Source organism: Pezoporus flaviventris, unplaced genomic scaffold, assembly GCF_033815535.1.
Source record: "Pezoporus flaviventris isolate CSIRO_AGI_PZ_B2104156 unplaced genomic scaffold, CSIRO_AGI_Pfla_v1 ptg000070l, whole genome shotgun sequence".
In the NCBI taxonomy this organism is placed as follows: domain Eukaryota; kingdom Metazoa; phylum Chordata; class Aves; order Psittaciformes; family Psittacidae; genus Pezoporus; species Pezoporus flaviventris.
The window spans coordinates 3,130,949-3,143,671 of NW_026892618.1; the positions used below are offsets into that span (position 1 = coordinate 3,130,949).

The 12,723-nt window shown below is 42.2% G+C and overlaps 1 protein-coding gene across 1 annotated transcript; it reads right to left on the reverse strand.

Moving 5' to 3' along the window:
* Window positions 1-3,380: 3,380 nt before the first annotated feature.
* On the reverse strand, window positions 3,381-12,370 carry MED21 (mediator complex subunit 21). The gene is made up of 4 exons (XM_061472134.1): window positions 12,233-12,370; window positions 11,860-11,974; window positions 8,488-8,588; window positions 3,381-5,767 (listed from the first exon to the last, which is right to left on the reverse strand). Exons 1-4 carry the CDS (start codon window positions 12,272-12,274, stop codon window positions 5,591-5,593), a joined length of 435 nt encoding a protein of 144 aa, XP_061328118.1. The 5' UTR covers window positions 12,275-12,370; the 3' UTR covers window positions 3,381-5,590.
* Between the last annotated feature and the right edge of the window lie 353 nt (window positions 12,371-12,723).

A 12,723-nucleotide genomic window follows, 5' to 3' on the forward strand; every position in this document is an offset into this window, starting at 1 on the left:
AACGATTATGATTTTTCTCTAGCACTTGTGCAAAGTTATTGTGTAGTCAATTGCTTTCCCACACACCCATAGAATGAAGCACGTTGTCTCCTGAAAGAGGGCTTTGATTTCAATCTTCTCTTAAAGTGGGCAGGGTGGAGAAAGGATGTTTTGCAACTAAATTGCACAGTCCCTACTCAGCTACAAATTTGCATGTCACAAAATTAATTCATTTAGTCCTTCAGTGAAGTGTGTAAGGCAAAAGAAGCTAAATCCAGGACCCTGATATCAAGTAAATATCAAGTTAAAATAGTCAGGGAAAGAGTTGTTTGTACTGTTGTGCTCTGCTACTTGAGTGTTAGCTATAAACAGAAAATCAGAAGAAGCATGGTGGTAATCTAAACTAGATAATGGTGGTAATCTAAAATAGATATGGCCCTTTTGTGCTCAGAACAGGAGCTGATGTGCCTGGCTACTTGGCTATGCTGTTTGACAGCAGCAGCAAGGATATAAAATATCAGGTCTGCTTGTTTAGCTACCATGAAGAGGGAAGGCTTCCTACAAGGCTTTCCAAGAAACAAAAATAAACATAAAACCCACATGTAAGCGTACACAAACAGCATGTAGAAATTGTGAAGCTATGCTTCTACAAAGTATGTACCTTAAAACAGACAAAAACTTCCTGAAGATCACTTCCACTGTGGGTACTGCTCATCGCAAGCACATACAACAGAGTGCCTGCCCTATCCCCAGCAGTGCTCAAGGCCAGGCCTAGATTGAGCTTTGAGCAACCTGGTCTAGTGCAAGGTGCCTCTGCCCATGTCAGGGGTGTTGGAACTGGATGAGATTTGAGGTCCCTTCCAACCCAAACCATTTTGTGATTCTATGACATATTTGAAGCATGTAAAACATTGTTTTCTGTGTCCTTTGTTGATAGAATATAGTCCTAGGGATTAGGGGTAAAAAGGTCCTGTCAGTCAATGACCAATTTGTTCCTAAGTCAATAAAAGTAATTCAAACTTTCTGCCATAGAGTTGACAGAAAAGGCTAGAATAAAACTTTTGCTCTAGTCTCAGGTTTGGTGCCTGAAAATAGGGCTTTTATTATTCCTTATGTAAGACTGCCTAACCAGCTATATAAAACACAAATACAAGTTCTTTCTATAGAGGAGTTTGCCTTTGTCTAATAGTGAGTCAGCATCATCTGACAGATCAATTTTCTCTGAGTGTAGGATGTGGATTTTGCATATCACGCTCTCCAAGGGCACCTGTTGGAAACTTGGGTCAGTACAGCATGGAATTTCACACCGCACACAAAGTCAACTCAACGGCCTCCCACTGCAGAGACCCACATCACAATATCTCATCAATAAGAATGAGGCTGATACCAGATACCTCACATTTTCTGTCCTGCAGATCTGCCTTTCTAGAAAAGGGACAGAAACATTCCTTAATACTTTCTTGGTTCTTTCTGAAACTGTTAATGTGTCTAGTATCCATAGGATCATTCAGGTGGGAAGGGAACTCTGGAGGTGTCTAGGTCAATCTCCCGCTCCAAGGTAGGTCAGCTGTGGGGTCAGATGAGGTTGTTCAGAGCTTTGTCCAGCCAAGTCTTGAAAAACCTCCCACAATTTCCAGCTTCTCTGGGGACCAGGGTCCCAAAACTTCATTGTCCTAATGTTGAAAAAGCTTTTCCTCATGACCAGTCTGAACCTCTGTTGTTTCAATTTATGCCCACTCTGCATCGCTCTTCTGCCATGCACCACTGTCTTTCCCATAACTGCCACACAGGTATGGCTTCTGTTAGGTGTCCCCAAAGCCATCTCTTCTCCCAACCTAGCCCCCTCAGCCTCTCCTCATGAAGAACTTGTAGTTTATCAACATCTTTCTGATGCTGCGGGGCCCAAACTGTACAGTGTTCCAAATGCAGTCTAACACATGAAGTAATCACTTTCCTCAATCTACTCCTGCTAACACAGCCCCGGATGCTGTCTGCCTTTCTTATTGCCAGGGCCAGCTGCTGGCTCCCATTCAGCTTGCTGCCTGCCAAGACCCCTAGGTCCACTTGAGCAGAGCTGCTCTCCAGCCAGGCAGTCTCTGGCCTGTTTTTCTGCAAACTTCCACAAACTTTTTATATTGATTCTGCCTGGATGGCCAGGACCCCTCCCCATGCCACGCACACCAGAAGCTCCCAGCTCTCCAGTGATGACCTGCAGTAGTAAGCCAGGATTAACTTCACAAAGACAGGAAGACAAAATGTTGTTAATGCCCTTTTCCCAGTATCTTTAAAAACAAGTGTATGAATTCCTCCACATTCTTGTATCTGAAAATGAAAACAGCTGCCACAAGGTGTTCCTTTGCTCTAAGCATGGCTGTTTACAGTAAAAAATACTAGGCTTTGATCACCCACTTGTATTTACTAAATTGATTCCAACATCTTTGCCAGTGGGCTGTATGGATTCTCAGCATGAGATGCTTTTGCTCATTTGAAGTGGTCGAGATTGTTTTTCAATGGATTTTTCCATTATGCTCTGCGCTATCCTTCTCCAAAGCATGATTTGTTCCCTGGGCAGTGCTCCTTGTCCAACGCAATATGCTGAACCGTTTTGTATCTTGCTCAATACTTTTGTTTTCTTCCCATGATGCTTTACCTCCATTTATTCTCTTGTCTCAACCAAAGTTTCCTTTTACAGATTTCTGGCATGTAACATGATACATTTGATAGTAACTGTTACATAGGGCTTTTTCTCCCTCACCCTCCCTCTCTTCAGTGCTAGAAGTTTGGAGGCAGTCAAGACTCCCCATGGAAGGATATCCCTCCCTCCTTTGCCTCCCTTTTTTTGTTTGTACTAAAAGTTGGGACACTAAATGGTATGGACAGAGCAATCCTGCATGCCCTACAACTCCTGCATGAATACCGCCCCCCCCAGGAGATCACTACCATTACACACACAGGTTTTAAAACAGAGATGTTTAAAGCCCAACAGCAGGGCTGGACAGATCAGCACATCTATGACATAGAGGAAAGGAATCCCTAAGTAGACAAAGCTTTAGACTGGGGCTAAGACAGCTGTAGCAAATTGATGGATTTTCCTCTTCTTCATGTCAGAGCCCAGCAAAAGACACACAACCTTACTGACTGACATGCAGACTTACAGCTGAACTTACAGACTGTGAAAGAGCAAGTAAAGATTTACAACAGCTAGGACAGCAACACAACACACAAGAGCTAGTGGGGTTGTGCATCTCGCAGTACTACTCACTCCTCAAAACAGTATTTCTCAAGGAAAAAAAAGAGCAATTCTGGCTCTCTTTATTACTTGCTTTTAACTGTATCACAAACTGCAGCTCTTAACTCAGCAACGTTCACTAAACTAGACAGAAGTACTGAAAACCCAAAGGTACTTACACCTCTGGTTAAGGTTTACTTCCAAATGCGATTAACTGATACAGATACACATTTAAAGTGAGGTAGCATGTTCAAACAGCAACTGAAAGAAAAAGCTTTCAGAGTTAGGCAACAGCAGGCTGCAGAAATACAGCAGTTTTCAAGTAGCAAAACTAGAAAAATATGAAATTTAAAGAACTGTATTGTTTCTGAAGATGTACATCATCTCGCACAGCAAAAGTTTCCAAGTTAGCAGGTTTGAGGTGATGCACATGTTGAGCTATGCCAGGGAATTTACTGAGAAGACCTACCCCCTTTTCCATAAGTGTAAATATCTCAAAACATCTCAAATTTAAAACACATAAAAATCCACAAGCAAAGCCCAAACATTTCTAAGTTTTCTAAGTTTGCTATTTTAAAAAGCAAGCAACAACAAAATCTGCCTCACTCCCATCTTGAGATGCACTAGATGCAGTTTTTCCAGTTAAAAAAACACCAAAACCAAAACCAAGCCCCAGGCCTGACTTCAAATGAAAATCTGCCCCTTCGATACTCCCTATGACATGGGCATATTTACATGGCTTAGTTATTCACCACTGCCATTACTCTCCATAAGACTCTCTTACAGAACTGGGGCTCTGCTATAGCCTGTTCACTTCCCTAACTGTTTTTCCTCTTGTAGAATCTGGAGAGTACAAAAGCCTCACAAGAGCAGACTAAATTTATGACTATAGATATGCAAATTTGACAGAATAATATTAAATATTTAATTAAGTATCGGTCCAATTAAATACTGCAGTTTTTGTATTTGTTACAGGCAGGAACAGCTTTGTATTTTTAAATCCTCAAACTGGGCTGCATATATGATGTATCCTGTGCTATGTTACACCCCCCCCCTTCACAAGTGCGCAGCTGCATCTAGTTCTGTAAGAATCAACATGCTAAAAACATACTTGAATTGCTCTTATCTGTCCGTAGGCAATAGCAACACATGTAACTTTCAAGTTAATGACAGTATATCCAATATACAGCAGTAGGTAGTTTTGATCAGGAAATCAACAGCTATTTTGTGGCAATAAATAGCATCCTACAGCAATGCAAGGCTGCTAACTCAGAATTACAGAAAACTACTCACAGGTCAACTCCAAGTTCACACACACAACCCTACATTACCTGGTGGCTGTTTCTCCCATCCCTCCCCCAGTATAAAAAGAGTTGCTGGTATTTCTATACTGCTAAGATGAAGAGCATTCAATGATTCAGTGCATGAAGATAAACCCCACATTGGGGATGACAGGCCTCTTGCTGCTTCTGATCACAGCATTCATGTGGCAGCCACCGCTTACACTGAAAAGCAACATTACATAATAAGTTATTTTCAGTTTTCTCATTGCTAATTTCTTCCCAGTCGTCCAATGCTTCTTCATTGCTGTCTGCTTCAGAGGCGTTCACCACTTGCCACGAGAATGCAGAATATCAGCGGAAGCAAAGAAATGACGCAAGTAAGAGTAAGCATGTCAGCAGAAGTGGCAGTAATGGAGTCAAAGACCCATTTTGAATTACAAACAATAATAAATGCTAATATCAGATATTTGCAGATTTTTCTAAATGAGATGCCAAGGGCAAGAACACTGTGCTGCAAACATCAGTTTACTTAGCCCTTTACTTGCTTTGTAAAGCGTGGTAAACTAGCCAAGTAGTGATACAAATGTTTAATTCCCATTTCTGTTAATTATAAAAGAGGGCCACCACTGTATTCACATCCTTGTCTAGCACTGTCTCCATGGAACGCTGCTAATTCAAGTGTGTTTGTCCGAGCCTTACAAAAAATACACCAAGAACATAAAAGCTTGAAAGTAGGTGCAAGTTACACAAATACTCTTAATATATTTTCCTTTTGAACTCCCTTTAGGCACCAAGGCCTGTGTAATCAAGGCAACAAATTGGACTGAAGTCAGACATATTTATGAACAGAAAAGAAAGCTAAGAAATTAATATTTGAAATCAAGGAAATATACATCAGTACACATAATTCTAGAACAGAACCACCACTTGTACAGCAGGAGCATTTCTCACACAAAATCTGCAGTTTGAGCTGTGAAAAAAGCCGCTGCTACTGCAGCGAAGAGCACCCGAGCGTCCCGCAGGGTTGGGCTGGGTGTCACAGAGCAGTGAGCAGTGGTTTTTGACGCGACTTTTCCGCGGGGCGCGCTGCCCTCTGGCGCTACGAGTCGGGAAGGGGCTGGCTGTGGGAACCGCTCCTCGTCTTCAGCTGCGACTGGGCGATGTCTGCCAGGGCACTCTGGATCTTTTCCAGCAGCACATCCCCACGGTAAACTACCTCTTCCAGACGGGCAGCTGCCTCGTGGTTTTCTTCTTCCAATCGATGCAGGCTAGCGGCCTTTAAAATAAAAGGGAGAAAAGTGAGGATCTTCAAGTAGAATACAAAATTGGCTTTGCTACTAAAGGATGGTGATGGAACAGCCTGTGCTCCCTAGAAAGAAGGAAGACTCTCTTTCAGCCCCTGAACTACATACTAGCAATTTGTTACAAGCTGCAGCCTAAAACAGTACACATCCACATGGACTAAACACGACCCCCCCACCAAACAGATATGCTAGCTTCTTTCACACTGCAACTCAAGGCTCAGTGCAGCTTTTCTGGACAAGAAGTGAGAATTTATCCCCATCCTCACTCCCTTAACTGAAAGATGCTCAGCAAGATGTAAGCATAACACAGTTCCAGCCTCCCTGCCCACAGCAGAGGGTTTAGGAATAGAGGATCTTTAAGGTGGCTTCCAAACCAAACTGTTTGGTCATTCTGTAACTTACTTAAACCTTTCTGTTAAATAGCATATTTCAGGTGAAACTGTATTATTTAACCTCTTTTTTTTTTTTTTCCAATATTTTATTTCAGAACCAAACTGCTTTTCCGTTAGGCAAAATTTAGTGAAACAACATTTTAACTTCAAGTATTCTAATACTTGAAAATATTTACCAAATTTAAAACTACTAAAACTTGTTCTAGCTGCATAACAGAAGAGACAAAACAAAATAGTTTCAAACTGGTATTTTTTTCAAAGCAGCTATACAGGTCCTTAAGAAGTCATGTTTAAGGCAACTGACAAATTCTATCTACATATTCACCTGCTGTTCTGCAACACTGATGTTCTTAGTGACAGTTAATATACACATGAAGGACTTGATAGCCCTTGGAGAAAGGATCACAGAAGAAAGATGGCAAAAGGGAAAAGTTTGAAATTGAGAAGCCAGCTCAGTTCCATCAGTCTTGGTTGTTAAATAGTTGGGTGCAGGCAAGGATTTGAGCAGGGTATATATTGCCAACTTATCACAAGGGAACCCAAAAGGGACAGGTAAATTGTACTGTGCATTAGTGTAGCAGCCCCTTTTACCATTTAAAACAAGCCTCAGATATGAAACATGCACCAAGACAACCTTAGTATTAAAAACAGGTTGGCCTAAGTACACTGTATTAGCCAAGTATGTTTACTACTTCTCAACAAAGCCTATACATATTTTAGTGTTTCAAGCACCTTCAAAATAGGGTTTTTTTTAAGAACATAAGAATATTTATCTTTAATATTGCACCAAATTAAACAGAAAATAAAAATCAAAACTAGAATCAGTAAGAGATGGAAAAAAGATCAGAAATTCTGGTGAAGCGAGATTCTGCATTAACAGAGCAAGAAACTGAGTATCAGCTCTAAGGCAAGCATGTTCCTACGGGACAACCAACTCCTCCTTCTGGAGCACCCCACCTTCCCTGCATCAGCTGTCACTATGATCAGACCCTGCTCTATCATGGAAGAAGCCTGTAATTTGTCTGCAGCAGGACAGCTGTCTTCAGCTACCAAATATGCAGTTACACAGAATTATGCTGGTGTTAACAGGCCCAATTAGCATGTTCAGCAATTGCAACACTTCCAAATTTAACCTCCCCTGTTTAAAACCAAATGTGATGTCACTGTCAAGTCATTTGTATTTGGCCCAGCAGGCACCTCTAATATTAGTCTTCATAAAATGACTTTGAACAGGTTTATCAAATTGGGTGAAAAATCTTCAGGTGATCTTAAAGCAGTTCCAAGATCCTCCAAGAAACATCACTCTGCATTTAAAAAGAAAATACTTGGTGCAAATCTAGCTAGCACTTACACATAAAGGAAAAGAAAAATGCTGTTTAATAGGCAAGATCTGTAGAAAGAAAAAATCCCAAACCCCAAAACCAACACAGCTGCATTCTTTGAACTTCGGGTTCAAGGAATTTTTTGCAAGTCAGAAACAGCTGAGTATTGTGAAAGGATTCCCAAGCTGTTTTCAGCAGTTCAGCTCCTGTAAGGCAGGAAATGGAGGTTTTGATACTGGCTGCACCTGCTAACAGCTGCCTGCCATCAGCTGTTTTCTCTTCCCAAACTCCTCCTAGAGTACCTGTAGTCTAAAAACAGAAGGAGCAAGAAACAAGAGCACCAAGTTTAGCTGGTCCAAAGAAGGACACCCTACGACTGAGAATTGAAAGTACTGTTTTATGACAGAGCTGGAAAACTTAAATGTTATCCTGCAAACAACCAGAAATGCTGTAGAAGAACGAACTTCAGTAAAGTGTTGATTCTGAAGCTGCAAAATAAAATGCTTCTAGTGAGTAAGAGGACGTGAAAGATTATCCAAGGGAAACATAACAAAACCCAAAACAACAAAAAATAAAAAAAAAAAACCACAAAACCAAACAAAAACAACACCATCACAATGCATCAATCCTGTTGCATCTGCTGTATTAATATTTTAATAGCTGGGAAAAAAAGGGCTAGCAGTTTCCAGTATTGCGGTGTTATGATAAAAGTGCTTCTAAATAGAAATCAAAACCACATTCTAACAAAACCCTAAGTTTTAAATATTCTCACTGTGTATAATTTTTAGAACTAGATGCAAGTTTAGTATTTCCACTAAGCCTATATGGTACTCGCAGGCTACTCCTATGAAAAATTCAGGCTTGTAACAAACTCATTGTTCAAGATTACATGGCCTGGAGAATAAAAAAAGGTGTTTTAAAGCAGGAAGAAGCTTGTCTTCAATTACATTCTGATATTTTAATAAAGACCACTCTTACCTGCAAAGCTGCTGTTGATTCTTCACTCGGCAGGGAATCTATTAGAACATCAATATCTTTTGCAGTTCGTGCAATCAATGCTGCAAACAGCTGGGCGTACTCTTTAAGAAAAGACAAGGCAGCCTACTTAGTACAGGATCAGAAATCAGCACAGCTCTGTGCACACAGCACAGAGAGTTCTGGAAACCTGAAGGATGCAGGTGTTAAAAATTCCCCTACATGAACAATAATATTGCAACTGACAAGAACTCAAACTCATGTTCGACCAATCTCTTAGCCTTTTATGAGGAAATAACATGGTGGATGGACGATGGCAGAGCGGTGGATGTGGTCTACCTTGACTTCAGCAAAGCATTTGACACAGTCTCCCACAGCATCCTCACGGCTAAATTGAGGAAGTGTGGACTGGATGATCAGGTAGTGAGGTGGACTGCGAACTGGCTGAAGGAGAGAAGCCAGAGAGTTGTAGTCTATGGGGCTGAGTCTAGTTGGAGGCCTGTAACTAGTGGAGTGCCTCAAGGGTCAGTACTGGGACCGGTATTATTTAATATATTCATCAATGATTTAGATGAGGGAATTGAGTGTACTATCAGCAAGTTTGCTGATGACACTAAGCTGGGAGGAGTGGCTGACACGCCAGAAGGCTGTGTTGCCATCCAGCGAGACCTGGACAGGCTGGAGAGTTGGGCAGGGAATAGCTTGATGAAATATAACAAGGGAAAGTGTAGAGTCCTGCATCTGGGCAGGAACAACCCCAGGTTCCAGTATAGGTTGGGAAACGACCTGTTAGAGAGCAGTGTAGGGGAGAGGGACCTGGGGGTCCTAGTGGATGACAGGATGACCATGAGCCAACACTGTGCCCTTGTGGCCAAGAAGGCCAATGGCATCCTGGGGTCTATTAGAAGGGGGGTGGTTAGTAGGTCGAGAGAGGTCCTCCTTCCCCTCTACTCTGCCCTGGTGAGACCCCATCTGGAATATTGTGTCCAGTTCTGGGCCCCTCAGTTCAAGAAGGACAGAGACCTACTGGAGAGAGTCCAGCGCAGGGCAACGAAGATGATTAAGGGAGTGGAGCATCTCCCTTATGAGGAAAGACTGAGGGACCTGGGTCTCTATAGTTTGGAGAAGAGGAGACTAAGGGGTGACCTTATTAGTGTATATAAATATATAAAGGGGGAGTGTCACAAGGATGGAGCCAGGCTCTACTCAGTGGCAAACAATGACAGGACAAGGGGTAATGGGTACAAACTGGAACACAAGAGGTTCCACTTAAACTTGAGAAGAAACTTCTTCTCAGTGAGGGTGACGGAACACTGGAACAGGCTGCCCAGGGAGGTTGTGGAGTCTCCTTCCCTGGAGACATTCAAAACCCGCCTGGACACATTCCTGTGTAACATTATCTAGGTGTTCCTGCTCCAGCAGGGGGATTGGACTAGATGATCTTTTGAGGTCCCTTCCAACCTCTAGCATACTGTGATACTGTGAATACTAGAAGGTAGATCGATTCCAATCCTAGATTAAACAAGGTAACTGGTTATACAAAGGGCAGGGCTCTGTATAAATGAGAAAATAGCCAGAACTCCATCATGGTTAGCCAGTTAAGAAATTACTGATAGCAGCATTAAGCATCTTAGTCACTAAAGTATTGAGAAGTATCTAAAGACTAACTTTTCAGCCCTTGTCTTGAAGTTTGCCAGTAGACTAAATACAGATACAAAGATAGTGATTCAAATAAGATGGGTTATTTAAATCATGCTAAGCTACAGGTCAGTGGTGAAAGAATTTGGGGTTTTACAGTTTAAAGAAAAAAGAATCCCTATTCAGCCACAGAAAAAGTGAATTTGCCCCTGAGAAATGGAGAAGTATTGGAAGTTTATAACAGACCTTAATTTAGCTCCTACATCATTGAAAGAACTGCATGGACTTTTAATAAGAGGCACCATAAACCAGAAACAAAGCCTCTCCATATGGAATTGCATCCATTCATTTTGAATTAAGTTCATTTCTACCAGTAAAATACTGGAATAGCCCTTCTCAATTTATGATTTAAGTTATTAGGTATTAGTTTATATTGTTTGGTTCCTGAATGATTTGTGGAAGCAAGAGAAAACACCTTCTAAGAGCAAAAATCTATAGAAGAGACTGACATTCTCAAAGGTACACTTCCAAAAAAAAACAACAACCAAACCAAAACTAACAAGAAAAGCAGCATATCCACTTAAAGTTCACTCATGGTCACCACTGTAGAGAGTTTAAGGCCTTATTAAAGACTTCAATTATCTAAAGACCATAACTGGTATTTTTGATATTCCTCATCAGCATGGCTAATATAGCTGTATGGTTTTACTGAAGTCACTGTACTCAGAATTTTAGGAAAAGGTAAATTAAAAGAGCAGTCAGTCATGACCTACTATTCTAATACCTTAACAAAGCCTCTATCTACCCCCTGGCACCACACTGGTACCAGCACCTGGGAGACCAGCAGGGAAAATGAGGAAGCACACAAGCCTTTCAGGTAGCTCTCCAAACTAATCCAGTATCTGAGAGCAAACCAATACAGACCAATGAAAAACTAGTATTTACATATCCTAGAAACCTACACTCTGTTAGGATATCAACTCCTTGATATCCTAACAGACAAACCTCATCTGATACAAGATACATGTAAAATATTTTCAGCAGGAGGAGAGGAGATATATTAAAAAAAAAAAAAAAAAGAAGAAAAAAGATTCAGGTTTGGAATAATATGGTTATTTAAATACTAACTTGAAATTCTCAAATGAGAGAGAACTTTTAGCTTGCTTGTTAATTGAGTGTCTTAGATCAATGAAAATAAGTGTTTCTTGTGCCTCTCAAAAAACCCAACCAGCCCCAAAACAGAACTGCCAACAGCAAAACCACAAATGCCAATGGGAAAATTCAACATTACTTATTCCTTAATTAACTACATAAGCAGATAATACATGGAGAAACACAAATAATTAAGTTTACGGCACAGAGAATTTTAAACATAGATAATTTCATAAAAAAACCCTATTTCTTTCTAAAAAGATTTACTGGAAGTAATAGACAACTCACTAACAACTTCATGCAGCTATCTTATTAAAATTGTTTACATTGGTGCAGCTACTGTATTTCTGCAAAGAAACCAGCATAAAAAATACACCGTAATGCTTACTTAACAATTGAAATTATATTTTCACGATCACAACCTTATGCAGCAAATGCAGCTGACACCAGTTCATGACTTAATTTCAGTATCCCTACCAGATGCAAGTGGAATTGTCTGCATGAAACAGAGCACAGATTTTGTGTGTTACAGTGTACTAGATCAGAACACGTTCACATGTTATTAGGAGACACAGACAGACTTGCCTTCCGTTGGATTAGCAGGCTGATCTTTGTTTATTGCTGTCTGGATGTTGCTGAAAGAGGCTGGGGGGCCACACTGCTGGAGCACTCCAATGGCATTACAGAACTGGTCTGCCAGCTGCAAGCAGGGACGAGATTATAAACTCATTTCAACAATAAAGCTATTTCAGGTTTATTTTGCACCTCCCCCCCCAGCCCGGCGCTAGGTGGGAGCACACCGCCGCTAACCCGCGGTGACACCCCCACGAGGAGAAATCGCTCTCCCTCACGCACGCAGCGGCTGAGGCCGTTGAGGACAAAAGGGGACGCGGTCCCACGCTCCCTGCCGTAAGGGAGACAGGCACGGGGGCAGAAAGGAGACCCGTGCCCGCCTCACCGAGTTGACCGCGTCCTGCAGCTGCGTTAGCCGGTCCGCCATGGCTCCTCCGTCACCGCCGGCCAGACGGGCGCGCAGCAGCCAATGGGGCGCAGCGACGTTGGTGGGCGGGAGAGGGATGGGGGCGTGGCGAGGACCGCTTTCCGGTGGAGCCGGGCGAACCTGGCGCGCCCCCTGAGGCCGGGAGGTGCCCGTGGGCTGGAGAATGAACCTTTGCCACCCCGGTGGTCAGTACCTGTCTGGTGTCGGCTGTAGCACAGCTTCAAGGGGAAACTGAGCTGGAGATCTCCACGAGTTTCTTCTGCCTAACTCCCTGGTGGTGCTGCGTGTGCAGCCACTCAGCAGCAACGCATATGTCACGAGACATTCGCCCGCACAGCTACCCTCCTCGCCATGATACCAACCAACCCAACCAAAGTGTTTCTGTGATGGCATGGTTGGGGTTAGCATTTTGTTGGCCATGTGCCAGTTTGGGCAGGGCCTTGAGCAAT